The 21,512-nt window shown below is 40.7% G+C and overlaps 2 protein-coding genes across 2 annotated transcripts in view; both read left to right on the top strand.

Moving 5' to 3' along the window:
- The first annotated feature begins 1,054 nt into the window (after positions 1-1,054).
- LOC128449355 (pituitary tumor-transforming gene 1 protein-interacting protein) lies at positions 1,055-14,288 on the top strand. The gene is made up of 7 exons (XM_053432469.1): positions 1,055-1,370; positions 1,553-1,599; positions 2,198-2,306; positions 4,580-4,697; positions 5,568-5,633; positions 10,584-10,630; positions 13,823-14,288. Exons 1-7 carry the CDS (start codon positions 1,250-1,252, stop codon positions 13,870-13,872), a joined length of 558 nt encoding a protein of 185 aa, XP_053288444.1. The 5' UTR covers positions 1,055-1,249; the 3' UTR covers positions 13,873-14,288.
- Positions 14,289-17,416: 3,128 nt separating this feature from the next.
- The window catches only part of cdk14 (cyclin-dependent kinase 14), a 155,248-nt gene continuing 151,152 nt past the window's right edge, over positions 17,417-21,512 (top strand). Inside the window, exon 1 of the mRNA XM_053432855.1 lies at positions 17,417-17,963. Coding sequence (XP_053288830.1) covers positions 17,870-17,963 — 94 coding nt within the window. The 5' untranslated portion in view covers positions 17,417-17,869. The remainder of the gene's footprint in view (positions 17,964-21,512) is intronic.

The raw sequence follows: 21,512 nt of genomic DNA, 5'->3' as shown, positions 1-21,512 counted from the left end.
TTGACATCCCCCTCTGTCAGCTGATGTAGCTCAAATGGAGCATTCTCGGCCTGAGATAGATTTGAATTAAGATCGTGTTCAAAGTGCTTTTAATCAGGTCCACATTTTATCACCACCCATGCATGAGATGAACGAGTCTACATAGTGGAAAAATGAGATACAGTATCTTATAGTGCGTATAAAACACAAGCATTTGTTATTTACAAATAGCTTGTAGAGACATAAAATACACAGATACAGAAGAGAACAACATTTATTTGAATTATCTTCACCTCATTCTTTTTTGCTTCATATAACCACCAATTAACCACAACATTAAAATCAAGGGTAAAGTATTAAAGTCTGTACGTTTTTGGTACAGCCTGTGGCATTTTAGTATGATGCGGCATTAGGGCCGCATATTGAGGGAAACTAAATTCTGAGGTTTCTAGATTAAATTAGTAATATAACGACAATAACGTTGTAATATTGTTTGAATAGAGTTGTACTTTTATAAGGATCAAGCGTAACATAAAGTTCAACTCCTTCTACCTTCTGGATCCAAAATCTTGAACCACTCTCATTTTTCGTTGAGAAACTACAAAATCCCTTTCAACAGCACACAGATGTAACCAACTACCCAGTGGACAAATATTTCCTCCACAAAGCAGGCATTTCCTTCTTCTTCCTTCTTATTATTTTGTTGTTTGTGAGATCTATAGCATAGCTAAGTTACAAGTACTTGTTAAATATAACTTAACAAGATACTCCAGAGTTCAATGGAGGAAACAGACTAATCTTATTTCCCCTATAAAATGAAACTATAATTTTGACTTTACTGATTGATAAATAAATTAAACTAAAAGTGCACATATTCCAGTTAGATATACATATTATTTACATAATTTGTATGTATGTTTTGACATGTTTTTATGACTAAAACAATAAATTGGGGAAATAGCATCTCGTTCCAAAAAAAATGAATCAAAAACAGGCTGCTAAATGAGTAAACCGAAAAGGAAAACGAGTACCGCGAGGGCGGCAGTCTGTGTTTGTGTTTAGACAGATTAACTCCTCCCGTCCGGGGTGTCGAGGCTTGAGCTAACGCGCTAACCCCAGACACCCAGGAAGTGACAGCCCTGGATCAAAACAGTAACAACGAAGTGTCGCTGCGTTTCCTCTCCGAGAACAGGTTCTGTGTGTCTGTGCCCGAGTCCAGCTCCTCAGCTGCCGAGTCCAGCTCCTCAGCTGCACTTCTGTGCGCTTCACGATGTCTTTCTCCTCCGACAGACGATCACTGAGCCCCTCGCTGTGCGCTGCTTTCGCTGTGCTGTGCGTTAGCATCGTTAGCCTGGGGGAATGCTACCAACCTACTCCGACACCCGCAACTCGTAAGTTGACGAATACTTTGATAAGTGGCGGCGACATTTTACACTCGGCTAGTTTGGTTTGTTGACAAGAAACTTTAACGTGAATTATTCAGCGTTGTTTTTTTAAAAGTACGCCACAGCTGGATGTGGCTGTCGTGGTTCTGCGTCACTTTCTGTTCTAAGTTTCTGTTCGTGTGTTTCAGCCTGCGCTAACTTCAAGAACTGTGACACCTGCGTGCCTAATGCCAGGGTAAGATTCTCATCCGTAAGGTGGGGCAGTAGAAGAAGGGCAGGAGCAGACCTTTGCTCGGGTCGCTTTTTATATGGCTCCTTGTTTGTCTGCACATTAACTTCCTACCACACCAGCAGAAACACAAAATTAATTCATCATCGTGGTGATAAAAGTCAAAACAGCAGCGCGAGAAGGAGGGATTCATGTTTTTTTTGTATTCGTGGTTTAAATGAGCTGCAGTGAACCAACAACAGCTGTGTGACCTCGTTAGGTTCAATGTGCTCCACATAATTCTTATTTGATAACTGTTAGATTATTAGATAATTCATCAGAGATTTAGCTTGTGCTTCTTTTCACAAGCAATGAGTCATATAATCATCATATCACCCTATTCAGTTAAATCAAGAGAAGATTCAGCAGGTTAATCCCAAAGGAAGATGATGAGTAATTGCGACTCTATCACATTCACTGGAAAGAGGAACTTAGTCCCCAAACCAAGGATTTTCTGCTTATTGTCACATGGAACTAAAGGGAAACCAGCACATCCTCATGTTTGAAAGCAAGAGAATCACATGTCATTCAGTGGGTTAACGTTGTTGTTTTTTTGTCTTCACAGTGTCTCTGGTGCTTCTCCACCAACAACTGCACCGAGTACCCAGTGCGCTGGTTGCTGCCCCCAGCGCACGTGTGCCCACTGTCCCAGGCCCGATGGGGCATGTGTTGGCGTGAGTTGATCCATCAGATTATATCTTACCTTGCAGTTGTCACACAGGTGGTTAAACCTGTTACCTACAGGGAAAGCAAACCTAGAAAAGTTTTTAGGAGGAAGCAATTTGATGAAATACTCAAGGCAGGTGTTCTTGTGTATTTTGGCAGGTGTTTGTATGACCTTTGGCGATCATCTATCAGTGTTATATTGTCACAGCCTAGCAACATACAGTCACTAAAATTAGAGGTCTATTGTTCAGATTAAATTCAAGGCAGAGCGTAAAGATGGGTGTGGTCCGACACAGTTAGTAATGAGTACTTATATAATAATGTGCTAATGTCCTCTGAGTTCTCGCAAGTCAGATTGTCCACATATTGATTGTAGGGCTGTGTGAAATGACCAAAACCTCACGTACACATATCTAGATAATTATATTTACCTTTATGCTTATTTAGAGCATTTGATCGTGTGTCTACACGGTTCGAGATGAATATAGTCCAGGTTATAAAATATGTTAATGGTATTTTGAGTCTGCTGCAGTAAAGAGTAATTTTTGACACATTTAAATAATTGATAAAATGACAGATGGAATAATATCAAACAATATGCATTTTAAATCTTCTCATAGTTTTCACGGTAATCCTTTTGCCCCTATTTGTTGGGCGTTGCAGCTTGTGCGATCACATATCAGGATATCTCCAAGTGTAGAGAGCAACTACACTGGTGCTCTTCAATGGATGTTTACAGAAAATAGCAACATGAAAAAATAAACCTGATCCAGGGCCTGAACATCAGTCGTTGCTATTATTAAAAATTCCTGCCTAGACGGGTTTCCTTCAAACTTCCAATAAAAGCACAAGATTAAATAACCTGTTACCTCTCTTAAACATATGCCTCCAGTCAGACAGAAAATATAAACGGATAAATAGATCAAACTGTGAAGACTCGCTTTGCTCTTGATTCCACTTTAGCTGCAGTGATATGAAAGTTGTGGCCACTTCTGCAAAAAAGAACTAAAACCACCTGGGTTTTAAAATACCCTAATTTGAATGGACTCTGTGTGTGTCTGCTCAGCAAGTTCAGCTTTTCTTTATAACAACCTGTATATGTTTGCATGTGCAAATAGCAGCATAATAATTGAGGATTCAAACATCACCACACAACTGCAACTGCTGTGAAAACTGTTTCCCATTATGTACCCAGACTGTGGTGGTCCATCATAATCTAAATTGTCCAGCCACAGTCAAATATGTGTTCATAAAACTGATTAGATAGTATTAATAAGTCAAAATTCTGTTTGATAATGATCATCCCTTAAAATGGAAGATTTGTTCCATTAACTCCAGATGGTAGAGGACTTAATTCCATGTAAATTTAACATGTAAAACATGGCAGTCACAAATGATTCTGGTTATGGAAAGCTATTTGTTTTTATAGTCTTCTGAGCTGATTATGGTTAATAACCCAGAGACTGTACACCCTCCTTGTACAATAACGTCAGCAGGGTGGGAACATTTGGTTGAATATTTATTCCCTTAATGCAAACAAAGGACGACATTGAAGTCCGGTTTCGTTTTTCAAGATACAAGGTCTTGAATGTGGTGCAACAGAGTTATGAAAACATTGAGAAATGCATATACTTTGCAGGAAGAATAACTAATAAATTTACTTGTAAGAATGGTCTAAGTTTCCAACCTTTTTAATTTCCTCTTTCTCTGTAATATTAACCAAGTGCCTTTGATCACCACAAAAAGAGTTTCTGCTTTATCCATGTGCTGACAGGTGGAATTTCGGCGAACACATACTGTCGATTATGTTGCTAGGGTAACGGAAACCCACAATGCCTTATAAAGTCAGTAAACTAATTAACCTTCTTGGTCTCACTGTGGTAACCCTCACTGCTGATAGATCAGTCTGACTTGGCAAAGTGAGTACTTCAGTCTATTACCATCAAAAACTGGTATAAGGCTTATGCTCAAGGGATCTCTGGCTTCAACACACAGTCTTTTTCATGTCCCACTTCTGCTTTCACTGGATTTGGAATTGGATTACAGGCGATAACTTGCAGTGTTGCAGTGAAGGCAGCAGGTGGCGCCATTGCCATACAAGTTCAATGTAAAATGTTATTTGAGTTTGTGTGTCAGATTTCGTATTATCTGTGTATTACAGCAGAACAAATAGTAGTATTATCATTATTAGAATACATAGTGTTATTATAATTAGTAGAATAAAAAATATTGAATACTTGTCTGTACAAATATTTATTGCTTGCATTCTTGCTTGTTTCAGTCAACTTTGAAGCCCTGATCATTACCTTGGCTGTGATCGGTGGAATCATCCTGATCGGCATTATGGTGTTCTGCTGTTGGTGCTGCCGCTGCTGCTGCTGCAAGAAGCGTGGGTCAAGGTAAGGTTAAATGACAAGTCAGCTCCTGCGTGTCAGTGCAAGTGTTAATCGTATCTTTACTGTGATTTCTGTTCATTAAACCAAAGACTTTCCAAGCTGTTAAAGAGTGTTACGTATGATTTAAGGACTGGCTAGAAAATCCCCAAAACTTTTGATCCTATTAACTGTATTATTCGAAATTCAACATTCAATAAACTCATGCATTTAATCGTTGTATAATTGTCATCCTTATTGTTCCTGGTTGATTTCACTTTGATATCTTTGATACTTTGACTGATAAGATAGTGAAACAGTTATTAAATTTCATCTGTGAGTTAATACAATACTTGTTATTCAACTTTGTGAGCCCTGCTTCAACACTTTAGAAATGATATACCAGTCGGCTATGCTGACGAAGACTGTAGATGACTTTTGAGTTGAATCATCAGCTCTTCAACACACACAAACGGAACAAGAGAAGTGTAATAAAGATTAATTGCAGTGATATTGGAAATAGTACCTAATAAACAGGTAAATTGGGGTAAATAGGTCAAACAAACACCAGTCCTTCTGTGTCAGAGTGTCTCATCCTGTGTTACCACCAATCAGCTCCAAAAGTTAATCGTACGGAGATACTTTCTCAAGTCCTTCCATGTTGTCTAGTTATTTTCTATACACAAACACACACATAAATACATACAGGGGTGAAAACAATACCCTGCTCACGTACAGGTTAAGAATAAGGATGATGATGCCTTTGAAAAATATAAGCCCTCAAGCAAATGTTGCAGTTTGTGGCTGCGTGTAATTTGTCACATCCAGATAAGATTGTTCTGTGGTTCTATGAACAGCAGTGATCCTGATAGTGTTTGTGCCTTCTCATATCTTAAGGCCCGACAGAGATGAGGAGATATTTGCCAGGAGGAGAGAGGAGAACAAACAACGCGCTGAAGAACGGTAAGTCCTTCTCTCCAGGTTTAAGAGAAAACGGGCTCAAGAAGCACCCCCAGATTATAGTTGTTTATTTAAATACCGGCTTAATATGAAAGTGTGTTTCTCAGCAAGTAATAACTCTAATTGAATGAGCGGGGAGCAGACCATGGAAGGAAAACCCACAGGTAGAAGAAAATTGGATTTAGAGAATATTACCGCTTATATTGATCTATGTTCGCTGGATGTACAGTATCTATTGTTTGTTATGATATGGCCATGGCAACCCAAATGAATACAGCTATATGTGACAAAAGAGATTTTAATTTCAAACTTTTCAGGAATAACAGCAGCTTTCATTACAGTGTAAGGGTCCCATCATGTTCGTCTGTATCTCAATTGTAAACAGATGTGTTGATGTCTATCAAAACAAACTTATGGAAAAATGACTAAACCCTATCAGGGACATCAGGGAAATGTATAAGGCTGAACTGTGCAGAGTTGAGCCAGTCCAGTGACTCTATCATAAACTGCAGGTTGATTTAGGGGAACTGAACAAAAAGTTCCTGTGTCCAAGAAAACTATTTAAGATACCAACGTGTTTTTGGCAACATTTAGTTGATATCTTTTTTGACAGACATAAAAATGGTACCAAATACACAGCTTCCTCTATAAAGAAAATAGAATAATAGTGTTGATTGGTAAATTTCAAATTAAGGTTTTTAGTGATTAGTTAAAATGTCTGTTACAAGTGATGTCAGACTATAACTAACAAAATCGGGCTCATTGTGCTAATACACATGGGTTGCCTGCAAGTGATTTCCTGCAGCAGAATAGTTCATAGTGCCCAACAAAAGCCCAATTGTATATTTTGGAGTCAAGCAACTGGTGTTTGTGTGCGGCCTCAGCAAGTCCATGTCCCAGAGGAGGCGCTCAGTGTTCCTCTACTTGCATCTCAAAACGCCAATTGGATCAGCAAGGCTGAGCAGCTGCTCTTTGGTAATGTGGTCATAAATAGAGTTGGCTACATCCTGTTGAGCACCATCCACTGTCAAGGAAACAGTGGTGGTCACTGCATCGTACAGCAGTGTATTGCAGTAGACCTGGAACACCCTCCTCTTCCTCGTTTCCATAAATGTTTCATCTTCATCTTTCTATCCAGTTTCTGCTATCTCAGTGCATCTATCCTCACATGACATGTTGGTTAGCGAGGCAGTCGTGCAGAAATAAACACAGAAACTGGTTTATGATCATCACTTGTAGTGCTGGCAATATCACAGTCCCTTTGTGTGCCTGCAAGCTGAATTATCCAACCTCTATGAGCTTTTCTCTCACGTGCAGAATCTTGAGTCTAGTCAGGGTTTCCTGCGGTGAGCAAGATCAAATCTCTGAAGCCAGAGTTAGTGCACTGACCTACATAGACGTGGTTTGTGTTGCGAGCAGGACATTCAGAAAAGATAAGACCCATCATAGGAGACACTGTAGCGCATGTCGACACTGCAGTATGAACTCACCGCACTGAGCCTGGGCTGGACGACAGTCTGAGCCGGCAATCACCTACACCAATTCCAATGAAACATTGACCATTTTACTATTTTTAATGCCTCATGATATTGATACTTTTAGAGATATAATTGCTATAAGTGTGCCACAACAAGCGAAACATAATGAAAAGAAAAACAGAGAGAATCCAAAGAAGGCGTACACCACCCGTCACAAAATTAAACCACACAGTCCTAGTTCAGTGGACAACCTTAAACCTCAATTTGCAATGCTCATACTGATGTAGGCCCACCTGACTTTTTCCCCTGGGTCATGTGTGTGACAACTGCAGTAAGCCGGATGGGCAGCCCGGGAACATAGCTGGTGTATGCACGTAGAACAGCAGCAGTCAGAGTGAATATCACTACAGGTATATCCTTTCATTCATTATTTATACTGCTTATCCTGTAAGCTGACATTGGACGAGAGGCAGGGTACACCTCAGGAAATTATATAGGTAATAATATCTAACTTAAAGTGTATCGTTTGGTTTAGCTTTCTCTCACCCTGCTTTTTTCTCTCTCACTCTCTGAAGGCCGAACATACTTAAACCTTGCTTGCCACGTAACTCCACTTCATGTATTTGCCCTTCAAAATAGAAATACTTGAATTGATAAAAGAATTAGAAAAAGTACATTCCTTTTCCTTAATTTACCAAATTTGAGTACTTCTGACAATGTATGAGATTGCATCAGTGGCAATAGTTTTGCCCGTCGCTGAAATACTACAAATCAAAAAAAACATTGGACAGAGGCACGTTCACGGGTCATACAAGGTCAGAATGTTCTGATATTGAATACGCCCTCAACCAATTTTATTGTGTTAGTTATCAACTGTTGCCTGGTGTCTGCAGTGTATCTGCCACACAACAGGGTCTGAATATATCAATGAAACCTTGAAATCCGAGCAGAACTTTAAACAGCTTCTGGAAGGGAGCATCTTTGTTAGTATTTCAATACATGAGTGCTGAAAAAGATTTCATCCTTCTATCTCTTTTATCCTCGGTAATCTTCACTCCCCACTTGTTGAATGCTGTCATATGTCGAGGCAGTTTGAACATGTCAGTCAATTAGCAGGTTACAAGCCAGCAGCAGGGCGGGGGGACAGATGGTAGGCAGACCTCAGAAACCCTGATTTGTCACAGATCACTACCTGGCCATAAAACACTGACTGATTTACAGCCGCTCTTTGTGACCAGATGAAGTGAAGTGACCTCCCCTTGAGGTCCAGAGTGGAAAACCTCCTCCCAAACCTTTGTTAGAAAGTCTGAGTGTGGAGAAGAGGCCAGGTCTGAGAGTATCGCAGAACACTGCAAAAGACAGATAAAAGCCCCGATGGTGAAAGACCCACAGAGATAAACTGAATTCTAAAAGGTTCTAAAGGAATTCAGAGACTGTGTTTTGCTGCCAGAACCTTTCTTTATTTTAAAGTCTGCAAGGAGTGAAAAATGAAGAGAGTTTTTAATGCTATTATCTTAAAAGAATGTTTTTTTTTTCATAAATGGTTGGCTATTAAGGAAAAGTTGTGCAGAATATAATCCCATGCTCTGTGGTTTGGAATTCTTCATGCTCCATTTTGTCGTGTATCATAATAACACAGCAATAAATAACGTGTAGAGGTGGATGATACAGCATATCAATACATTATTGATAGTGTGATATGAAGCTATATATCAAATGGAAGTTTTTGTATTATTGTGATATACTGTAGCCTAAATGTTTTCTTTGTCACAGTACAGTATATAATTACCTTGATGGTTGTTCTTGACGACAAATTTTAACAAGTAATCATTATAGCAACATGAATAATAAGAATTTCTCTGTTTATCTTTTGGAAGCAAAAGCAATAACTGCAGAAATATCATCAATTTATCACTACCAAGGCATTAAGTGAAAAGTGTGCTGTGTCCAGGCCCTGCACTATGAGCATCATATTACTGCAAGCATAGCTATAGATATAATATGCAGGAGCTGTCGTGTTCTTGGCTCCGTTGTGAGACTATCACCGCTTACTGCAGTTGTGTGCATCTTTAAATTAGCTGTTAGCTGTAATTCATCTGCTGTCTGCTCGATGTATCTGAGAAAATGTTAGATGGTTTACCTTAAAATTCTAAAGGCCCCAGGAGATGAATTGTAATCCTTTGTCTCAGTTTCTGCTTTTATCACGTAACATTTGCCAGATATATATCCAAACAAAAAAGAACATGGTATTCTCCTTCTGAGAAATGGTTTCCAATGTTTGATGACTCATATTGGATTCGGACGTACTCATATTGCCTGCAATTAAAATGCACTGCCGTCTTCGGATCCTGTATGGCCTTCTCTCCAAAGATGATTTGATCATGGTCATCATCTTCCGCCCAGTCCAATTCATCGGTTAAATCTGTCGGCAAGAAGTCTTCCATAACAGAGAGCAGGCTGTCGTCATGGTTATCCATGTTGAGCTGCTCGCCACTGTTTCCCTCCATAGCTTCGTGTTCTCATCAGGAAACACGTTCATTTGCACAATCTGACATGTTTCATGAGAACTTCAAGGTGCTTCCAATGGGACAGTCAGGTGTAACTGTAGTGCAAAGGGGAGCTGAACGAATGAAGGTGAGATGTAAAGCGTACGCACCTAGAATGATCAGTGGATATTTAAAAACCTCTCACAAATGTTCGAATTTTACTGTTTGCTCAAAGTAACTCTGTTTATAAAGCTTCACTTATGCTTGTGTGACACCACAATGAGGTTGCTGTAAAAAGCAGACTCTGCTGTGGGTCATATTGAGGGTAACATCAAAACAGATTCACCACAGGTATTTTAAATAGAAAATCGCTCATTTTACATTGAATTCAAAAGCTCAGGTACTATTCAATCCATCTTCTGCCCATTCATTCTCAAGGACAGTGGTAAGGTTTTATGCACTTGGGAAATGCAAAGTAAGGATGTATATAGAGTGCAGTAAACAAGACAAAAAACAAATTCGAATTAGCATTTGCTGTCACCACCTTGTTCCTTCAAAACATCAGCTCCCAGAGGTAAACTGTTTAAAAAGGTACTTGCCACAGCTCTTCTATCTCTTCATGTGATCTCACACTGACTAATGTTGAGATCTGCGGGGGCCACAGCAGCTGTTGCCAGACACTCAGTTCTTTTTGCCGAACATAGAATCTAAACATGTAGACTTTTTACATATTTTGCACCGTGCTCATTCATTCTAATTCCAGCATTCGATAAACGTATGTACACCAGAAGTTTATCTGATATCTATTATGACTTCACCAAAATTCTCATATGAATGTGTTACCATCTTTCAGTTTTTTGTAATAACTTATTGGTAACCTTTAACAGACTGGACCAAATGAACTGGACTACATGTGTAAACTACTTTTTTATTTGTGGAATAAGCAAAGTTGAATCCTCCTTTTGTCTTTATTGTGTTTATTTTAACAGGAAAGTGGACAAAAAGGTGCGGCATGATGAGATCCGCAAGAAGTATGGTATGTATGACCAGTGGTTAGATTACGTTGTATTACCCTGTACACTCCATTCAAACTCTTTAATGATAGTCTGACCTACTCAGTGCACATCTGTGTGCGATGTATGAACCTGCTGTACTCCAGTTGATCAGTAAGTCGAACACATTGCAGGATGTACCGCCTGACCTCTGCTCTGCTCGTGTCAGCTTTGTCTCAGATGCATGTTGAATTGGCATTGACTTTCATTTCCATGCACTGTGCCTGAAATGCATTATTCAAGAGTAAATGCCTGTTCCCCGAGCGTGGCGATTCAGGTCACGTCAGGAGAACTCCTGTCTGTTTAATTCAGTTTAGGCACATTGTCAATTTAGGCATAATTTATCATAGGCTAGTGTCAAATGTACGTGTCTTCATGGCTGGGGGCAGGATATATTACATCTTTTTACTTTCCCGACCACACTTCTTGAAATGTCCCAATTAGGTCAGTCAGGTAAACTTCATCTCCTGATGACTCTTGTCCATTAAGATATGACACTTTTAATCTCTTAACTGCAAGTACAAAAGGGGAAAACATTTAACTCTCACACTTTTACATTAAACAGCACTGCTCTGCTACATTTCACAATTGAATAATAATAATCAATAAATTGACTAAACAATAAATCACTGTAATCCCACTGTGGAGCAGTAGAACAGGAGGGACTGACATTTACAAACAGGTTTGATGAAGAGGGAATCATTATCTTCAGCTGCTGATGTGGGATTCATGTCAGCTGTGTGTGTGGAATAACTTCCCACTGATTGACAAGGCTGTACGCTTTTTATACTTATTCGTATACGTAGTCCATGGTGCAGTTGTACATCCTCTGAGACTAAACGCTCAGACACGTTCTTCACTAAAGCACCAGCTCTCGGTCGAGCATCGCTGAAGGTGGCTGAAGATTCCTTAATGCATGACTACAAGGTTATTCAGCTTAATGAAAAATAGTTTTATGTCAAAATGATCCCAGCAAGGGAATAAGAATTACAGTTGCAGGCATTTTTACACCCAGCGGAATATCAGCTTGTATAAGACAATTCTACAGGAGTAAATCAATGCTTATCTTGATCCCGCAGACTGAAAGCTAATGTGAACCTTCTGCAGAAATACAGCTTGGTAAAAGTTTGACACAGAGGATTCAAAATAAAGTTCCAATGTGACCAGCTGTGCCAACTCTAGAGAAAGGGAGAGAAATTAAAAGATTGATGTAAATTTCCCACCTGATATTTGACTCATCAGTTTACAGGTATTGGGATGTACTACTGCATACATGAGAACAGCTCTGAGCCTGTAGGAAAGTGAAGTGAGATGAGATATCAGATTCTTTACATGAAGCTTCAGCGCACCCATGATAAATGAAACATGCTGAGCTACACCAACTCGACTAAAGGTAGTTTACTGCATCAGTAGCTGCTTTATTGATGTTATGAAATTGAGACAACTCCATGCCATATCATTTCTATCTCAGTGATCAATAACTCTCAGTCAAACAGATACATGGGTAAAAAGTCTCCAGCAGTTTATTAAACACTAACCTGTGATTGTTACTGTCACTTGAAAACAAGAACAAACAAACAAAATAACACTAGAGATTCTCAAGCTGCATACGGACTGCCATTTTAAATGTGTGCTACATTTTTTATATTCAAAGTTGTAACTGTTAAACACAGGTGAATTGGACAAAATTATCAACTTATTATAGCTTGAAAATCATAAGCATCGATTTTAATAAATGATAATGTCACTGTGAAATGAGAATATAAGATCTGATGAGCAGTATATATAGATTTTATCTGTTTGCTGTAGCTATTTATTTCATTGCAGTAAAATAACATGTATTTCTTAGGCATTAGCATTAGGCTGGTACTTTGATCCCCTCCTGTGACCTTGACCTGTGTAGGAATCAATAGTGCAGGTCCCGACCCTGCCCTCAATCAATTTGCCAAGTTGGATTAAAATTCGCTGTGACAGACAGACAGCACTGATTACAATACACCACCTGCTGTCAAAGGACATTTGACACAGGATTAGAGGAGCAGGGGATGGAATGGTCGACCTCCCAAATTAGTGGGCGACCTGTTAGCGGGGTCCCTGTTGCTTGCGCTGCGGTGCTTCCACTCTATATGCAGCTTGTCTAAGCACATCACAGGGATGAATATAAAAAAGGAAATGAGATATTAAACAGCTCTTAATTCTTCGTATAGCAGCGTCCACTGACATCTGCAGTCAGCTCCTCCTCAGCTTCCCTCAGCTGTCTTTGTTAAGTCATTCAACCCAACAGTTGTTTTTACAGCAGTGTTTCTGCTTTGCTGGGTTCCAGTTTACTTTTGTATCGCCCCACACCGTTACTGACATGGATCGTAACAACATGCAAAGCCACAGCGAGGACACGTTCAACTGAGTTTCTCTTTCACATGAATATGTTGTTTATGTGCTGTAGCTCAAAGCACAAAAAAAAAAAAAACATCCATCAAACACTGACAGATATTTCCAACACTCAGTGAAGCAACACATTCATGTATTGGAATGTTATCAATAACAGATGTCTCTTTACTGTATCATCAATATCAGCAGCTGTTTTTCCACATTAACATGAGGGAGAAAGATTCATTGTTCCCACGTTGTACTTCCTCATTTTTACACAGTTTAATGGAGAGATCTATTCAGACTGAAACACTGCAGGTCATGGCAAAGATCCCCTTGGGATTTCATCAGCTTGATCCCAGCACGGGCTTTAGAGTTCAGATTTTTAGAAGGGGGCATGAATTAATGCTGAGCCGAGGCGTTAGATAAATATGAGCAAGGGTGTAATGAAATATGTAGCTGAGCTGCATAATGTGAAAGTTGGAATATCACAGTTACTGCTGGTGTTTTTAATTATATTTAAAGAGCGTGTCTCACAAGTCCTTCAACTTTACTGAAGTGCAATGTTAAATCACTGTGAAATCATTCAGCTAAATATATCTCTGACAAACTGTAGAAAAAGAGTGAATTGGATAAACAATGTAGTTGTGACAGTTTACGAATGTATTACTATATTAGAACAATGTTTTCTCAGACACATGGAAAAAGTAGCGAAGCTAAGCAGAAGAGCCGAGCACATCATGTTCACTGATGCGTTTTCTGTGTTTTCGTTTTGTCTCCTCTCTCTCTTCCTCCCGTGTCCTCCGCAGGTCTCCTGAGCGACTCGGACCACCCGTACAGCAAGTTCGAGAACGAGTAGAGCAGCTGTCCTGGTGGAGTTCCACAGGAAGCGTTCGGAGTCCGTCTTCGTTTATATCTTGGAGTGATTCTCTTTTCTCACAAAAACCACACACATAAGACAAATACTGCTTAGTGCCGTCCAGAATGATTCAGTTCAGATAAAAATCACCATTTAAAATAAGAAACCTGATGAAAGGAGATTCTAGATTTTATTTTGATTCTCATTGAGGATTGTGTTTGTGTCGTGCGGATGTTGAAGCTTGTTTTTAGACCTGCAAATTTCTTTCTGTGTTTTGAAATTTTGTCCCACGTGTTAATGTGGTTTTATATGAGCCTTTTAGTTTTATATATGCAATGTTGATTTATGAAATACACAATAATGATTGCACCATAGGTGTGTTGTGACACATGAATAAAATTCAGCTCTTTTAAGAATAGGCTTTGTTCATTTATAGATGAGAACCGGAGTTTTACGATGGTCTGAGGTTTCAGTGCAGACACACTGAGCGTCTACTGCTGCCGTGGCCTCCAGTGGTGGAAGTGCACACGGCCATAAACTCAGAATGACAGCAGCATCCACAGGGCACAGCAGAGGACACTCAGTGCAGCACAGTTTATCAGCTTCTCCCCTCGGTCCCATGGACCTTCTGACGTCTCACCTGTCTCAGTGACGAGGCAACAGCATCTCAAGGCTGCTTTTATGAAACTTTAAGTGTTGGTAGCTGGGCCAAGACGGGTATAAATCTACATCTACAGCTTTTTAATCAATATCACTTCTTAAACAGTTGTTCTTCAGGGAGGAAAGAAATGGAGCTAATTACAGGGAGAACTTCACCTTTCTATAAATCAATAATTTGGGCTGATTTAATGCTTTAATGTGCATTTATTGACTTTTTCATGTTCATTATCTGTTGACTAAAAATAAATATTTGGTGCAGTGATGAATTCCTGTAATATACTGTACATTACAGGGTGGAATGTAACTAAGTGTATTTACTTGTGTGCTCTACTTTAGTGCACTTAATGAGTTGAGTGTTTCCTTTTTTTGCAGCTTTACACCCTCACTACATTTCAGAAGGAAATTTCTACACTAGATTGTGATTGTAGAGATTTTGAGGATTCAGAATGAAAATAATTCTATAGCTGAGGAGAAGGTAGTTTTTCTAACAAGTTTTGTTGAACCATTTCGGTATTTGTAAACATAAAATTAGGAGAAGGCCTGAAATAACCCTCAAGTAACACTAACCCCAACACTGACCTCAACCAGAACATAAGGCTCACACAGAAGGGCTTTAACAGTCGCATTAGACTCATTGGTTATAGTGCGTTTGGTTGAAATTCATTAAAAAATATCTTTTTTATATCTCTTTCATTCTGTTGTATGATGTCTGAATGTTCATCCCTCGCCTCAGTCACTGAAGCCTGATTGGTTCCTATCATTATTTTTTCTTCAACCCCCCCACCTCCCCACCCCCACCTGATCCTGCAGGTCGATCCAACTGTTTCCAATGGAAATTTCCGCCTTCCATCTGCTGCCAATACCACCAGTGTTTCCACTCTGGGGGCTTCTACCTTTCTCCAGTCCTCACTGGCCTGATGCCAAGATGCATCACACCGACGGGGTCTCAGCGCTAAAATGTTCCCCTGTTGTGGAGATGAATACACGTTCTTATACACACGTATTGATCTCTCCTCAGTGAAGTGATCTCACAAATAATCGCTGGGATTAACAAAGTCCATCCAAACACTTATCTGGTCAAACGGTTCAGTCACACATGACGTATGTAACGAGGGAAGGTGCTCTTCTCATGGCTCTGTTTTACAGTGCGTCTTCAAACAGCCTCCAGGGGGTAGTTACTGCACTAGAGGAGCTTTCTCTGCTCACGCTGCCTGACAGGATTCACAGGCTGAGAAATACAGTTACCTTGCTGCCATCTGGCCCCACCACCACAGACACGTTGAAGGAAATGCTTGATTCTTCTCAGCATTTGAACATAAACCCCACAAGTCTGACTTTTTTAACACACTGGACAATATATTTTTTGAATACATTCCGCACTATAGGCTACTTTCTCTTGTTAAAGTAAACTGTTCAATTTGTTTAAAATGTGTGCGCCACACTGTAATGAAGGAGCAGATTCTAAACTAATGGAGCTGCACATTTGTCTCCATTATCTGCAGGGTTTGGTCAAACCAATTAGGGAGCAGTATGAAAACATTTCAGCCCTTTGCATTCCAGAGATATTTTCAGACCGTGTTGCTCTGTAACAGTCGAGGGCCAGATCCCAACACTGAGACATGTTATGGTGCCTCTGAATTACTCATGTGGCTGCTGTGGTGACTGAAGGACAGACACACACTAGCAGTTTGGGAGATGTCAGTCGGGAACATGACAAAAGCAGAACAGGGCTCTCGAGCTCAACGCTGCAGGATTTAGATTATTGATGCAGAGTTTGGATAGCTTTGATAGCTTTAATCCCACAGGCCTTTTTAATCCTGACTATACACTGCAAATTAACTGACTAAATATTATACTGTCGCTGCTGAACCGGCAGATGGATATTGTCAGGAGAGTTTTGGGCAGAAGGAAGGTTGAGAAAATATATGTTGTTTCAGAGAGAGAAAAAAAGTGTAGATAATCTAGCTAATTAGAAATACTGCAGTTTGGTTGTTGCCTCGTGAAGTGTCTGTCTACATCATTTATTTTTCCAGATTCAGACAAGGTCATTTTGACCTTTGACCTCCACAAATCTAATCTATTAATCCGTGAGTCCAAATTTGTGCCACATGCGTGCAAATTAGAAAGAATTCCCTGGATAATGATGATTGAAGATGTAACAGTGACCTTGACCTTTGACCATCAAATCCTGATTAGGTCATCCCTGAGTGGATGTTTACTAGTTATCTCGAAATTCTCGAAATTCTCTCACGCTGATCTTAGGATATCACATTGAAGAAAAATGTTCAGATAAACTGTGATCTTGACCTCTGACTACCAAATTAACATCGCGCTCACAAGACCTGGACCGATCGATAGACCGACAACCTGAACACATCATGTCTCTGTCCACTGGCTGTTGTTGGAAGAGATCTATTAAAAATTATGCTGATGTATCATTATGATGATTTCATGTGTTGAGTTGTTTTCTTGCCTTAAAACCTAAATATTTCCACCGAATGCACAAGGAGGACAGGGGGCCGGAAAACCCAGTCTGTTTGTGTACATCTGTGTTGCCTCGATTATTTATTGTTCGTGTATATACAAATGGCAATTGCTAGACATTTGTCAGTGTAAAGAGCCGCTGGTGTAGATTCGGAGCTGAAGTGAGGAGAACGCGGATGGAGCTGATGTTTGGGGAATACCTCGCCCTGGGTCTTGCAGGGGGCAGCAGTTTCCAGCAGGAGCGCACGCACCAACCTGGCTGCTCGCGAACATATTCCTCCTCCTCGTGTGGGGGCGGCGCTGCGTCCCTGACAGCCAGCCACCGCAGCGAATAGGAACACGGTTCACCCCGGGACTCCTCCAATCCGCAGCCAGGGCGGGGTCTGGAGGGGTCGAAACCGGAGAGAGAAATCCCAAAAATGACATCTCGGCTGCGGTGGAGCAGGGAACGACTGAGACCCTGAGGAAGGAAAGAAGTCAGAGCGAGATCTCATCTTCAGGATCTGAGCCCCAGAATCCAAAAGACGCAGCAGAAAGACGCAGCAGAAAGGCGCAGCAGACAATTACGCACGGTCTCCCTGTGGAAGCTCCTGCTTCAGCGCGGACTTTTATCGTCTCTTTGGAAATGTAGTTGCCTCCTTGAGATAATCTCCAGAGGACAGTTGCCCTGACTAGTTGATGAGAGGAGTGCGAGGAGCTGCGCCTCCGTTTCCTGTGTTCCGCCGCTGCAGCAGCTGGGCTGGAGAAGCCCCGCAGCGCTGACCGAAGAGCGGTCCTGCTTCCCCGCTGCAAAACCACGTCCAGTCCTCCGCCAGCCCTCCGCCAAAAGTCCGTGGAAGAAGAAGACAGAAAAATGTGCGACATGATGCCCGCCTCCAAGCCCGCGGAGAAAATCGGCAAAATGAAAAAGTTGAGGAGAACTTTGTCCGAGAGTTTCAGGAGCATTGGTGAGTAACGGGGCGTCTTCCCCCCCCACCCCCCTTTCCTTCCATGAACCCATTTCCCAGCCTCTTTGTGCGGAATGTTGGTGGAGGAGCTGCCTCCAGCTGCAGCAGCTGCAGCAGAGCACACTGTTGCTTCATCCTCTGCTCGCTGAGCTCCACAGACATGGAGAGCTCACATGGTCTGTCCGTGTTTCCTTTCACAGAACGTACCTCTCCCTTTATGGGACTGGCACATTCATGTTGCTAAAAACTTGATAAACACTTGTAAAGAACATAACATACACATTCACTGTTGAACTTGTGGTTTAAATTTTCTAACATCAGACCACAGTTTCAAATAAATATCATCATTATTCATCATCTTCATCGTCATCTTCATTCTGTTCAGTTCCAGATGTGTAAGATCTTACATATGTAGCTGTAACTCAACACAAATTCAAAATTATCAGGAGGAAAATTGTATTCATCCATTGGTTACCACATGTAAGAAATGCAGTTATTGAATGTGGTTGATTGACCGATCAGTTTATTAGACATAAATATTTGTTGCAAACAGTTTTTAGATTTTCTGTATTTTCTGTATAAATGAAAATATACCATTATAACTGTTATTTGATTAATTTAATCATGTATCCCACAGTAGCATTTAAAAACCTTATTTTGTTGGTGAAAATATCTTACATTTGGTGACTCAAGAATTTTACAGTGTAGAAGTCAACTCTGCAGCAGTGGTTCATAATGGATTTTTTATTACTTATTCCCCCGACACACAAATTGATGTATCTCAGATATCAGCACATATAAGTTTAAATAGTCATAGACATCATGTTTAACGTTGCATTCCACTGTCATGTTTAGATTGTGATTGATCTTGGAATATTCCTGCACTTATTAGTACAAATAAAAAAATTAAAAAGCATCCATCAATACATCAGCTTATATGTCCATTTGTAAAGAAGGTGAAACCAAGCAGGTGACAGTTATTCTTCATTTGATGAATTTGTTATATTTGGTTGTTTTGATGAAGCCTTGTTTTACATGGGACACGTTGCATATTGTAAGACATGTATGTTGATTCTGAATATATGTCTGATAATAATCCATCACATTTGATATGTACAGGCCATATCCACAAGTCACTGTTTGTGTAAGAGGGCTTAACAAGTTGCGACATCCTCTGTCCTCAACACACAACAATAGTGAGGGGGGGAAAAAAAGGGGGGGGGGGGGAGCTGAAACAATTCAAGTCGTCAGTTTTATTTTCACTGCATCGAGTCCTATTAACTCTTAAGATTAAGATCTTACAGTATCATAGAGAAACCCAATAGTAACAACCATAAGCCAAAACTTAGTAACTTTGGAGAGAAAAAAACAAACCTCCCAAAGAGTAGATAGAAACCATTATTTTAATTGTTGAATATCTATTAATATCTTTCAATATAGAGTAATTAATTGTTCATCCTATCAAAACCAGACATTGGGGGAAAATGCGTATATTCCATTCTCCAAGAGCCTCTGGTGACGTCTTCAAAGAGCTTGTTTGTCAGGGTAAAATAAACCAACGATAATCAATGAGATATACAAGATATTGGGCGTGAGGACGAAACTAATGGTGGTTGTTATTGTAGATTATTCAATTTTCATGTGATAACAGGAGAATGTATTGGCCACTCGGGCAGGGATCTTCACAGGCTTCAGGGCTGAATCAGTGTGTGTAGGGAATGAAAAGCTTCATGCAGCACGTAAGAAGTGAGTTTGGGTCGATGTTGCGTGGGAAGAAAAATTGCCATTGACTTTTTTTGCCCCGCTGACGCCCATCTCCGATTGGCCGTCTCCCCTCTCATCTAAATCAACACATCTGAGCAATCGATCGGCCTCTCGCTTCGCTCTACAGATGCTTTAACAAAGCACCTTGAAGAATTCGCTTGATTGTTTATGTCCTTGTGTTGATCCAACGGGTTCCCAGTGGGTCAGGCTGCACCACGTGTCAAATTATGAATGCGCAACATAATGCATCAAGGATATTTTTTATCCTAATAACACTGATGCAGGGTTTCTGTAGTCTGACATGTGAAGGTGAGCGTGGGATGTGCAGGATCATAGATGAGGAACCACATGGATTATATGGAAATGATAATCTCAAACCCCCTAATACATATTTTTGAAAGTATATTAAAAATCAATTATTTCCCACCCCCTCACTGACACATCAAATTACTGGGGACTGTGTTAATTTGCTGTAATTAAGTGACTCAACAAAGCCAAGAGATAACTCTACATTAATCCCTTCATCTGATGATAATGATCTCTTAAGCTGATAACTTTCCTCTGCCGTTGAGGTGCCCTTGAGCAAGGCCATTAACCCCCAACTGCTTGTCAGGAGCTGCAGAGTATGGCCATGTTATCAGTGTGTGGATCATTTCCAGGGTGCATCCTTGCAAAGCCATCTTAATTAGAAAGCCTATCTGTTTACCCTCTCTGGTGCGTACGGTGGCCCCTAAGGACAAAGAAGGGACACAAACATTTACGGAAACACACTCCAAATACAGAAATGCAAAATACTTAAAAGTAGTGAAAATGTATGGAACAAGAATTCCTACAACTGTATAGCAGCTCCTTAATTATAAAGACTGCAGGAAGTCCGGAGGAGCCGATGTGAGAGCCCAGCAGGAGACCCCTCTGCAGGATTCACTGCAGGCAAGTGGTTCTGTGATGGCATTTCTAACACCGGCTGAAGAAGCAGAGCCGCACACATAGAAGACACAGACAAAGCTGTCAAGAAAGCTTTTTGTGATAAGAGCCAACGTTGGTGTGGATACGCTCGAAAACAAAATCACGTGATCTCTGCAGCAGGATTAGTATGTTACATCCTCCCTCTATCTGCAGCTCCACCCCTCACCTGAACCCTCTAGAGATGTATCTGTTGTTGTGAATGCGTCTGAGCAGAGAATCACCTGCTGTGTTGGTCAGGTGTGAAAGGCAAACTCCAGAGAAAGTCCGAACCCAATTTTCAGGACATTCTCTTGAGGTCACATCAAATCTCACACTCTGGCCCTGCAGCATCGTGCCCCTTTATACCCCTGTCCACAGAGTCACTGCCCATCGCCCTGAACATGTTTTAATGGATTTTGCCAGACACATTCATGATAAGTGATTGGATCAGTGTACGGCACAAACACACGTAGATTAGCACAACTGCATTGTGAGTGTGGAGCATTCAAATGCAGTGATGGTAGAGAAGAGGAGGAGACGATCTCAGCTGTCTGCCGCACTTCTGACGAGAGAGAGAGAGAGAGAGAGAGAGAGAGAGAGAGAGAGAGAGAGAGAGAGAGAGAGAGAGAGAGAGAGATGAGAGAGAGAGAGAGAGAGAGAGAGAGAGAGAGAGAGAGAGAGAGAGAGAGAGAGAGAGAGAGAGAGAGAGAGAGAGAGAGAGAGAGAGAGAGTACTTGAAAGTGCAACAAGAGCACAAAGAAGAAAGGATGAGGCTACATGATGTTGAGGAAGACAGAAGTTACTAGAGCACACAATCCACTGATTACACTGCAGTATGTC

The sequence above is a fragment of the Pleuronectes platessa genome, chromosome 10 (assembly GCF_947347685.1).
Source record: "Pleuronectes platessa chromosome 10, fPlePla1.1, whole genome shotgun sequence".
Taxonomy (NCBI): domain Eukaryota; kingdom Metazoa; phylum Chordata; class Actinopteri; order Pleuronectiformes; family Pleuronectidae; genus Pleuronectes; species Pleuronectes platessa.
This window is presented reverse-complemented; position numbering and strand designations above follow the sequence as displayed.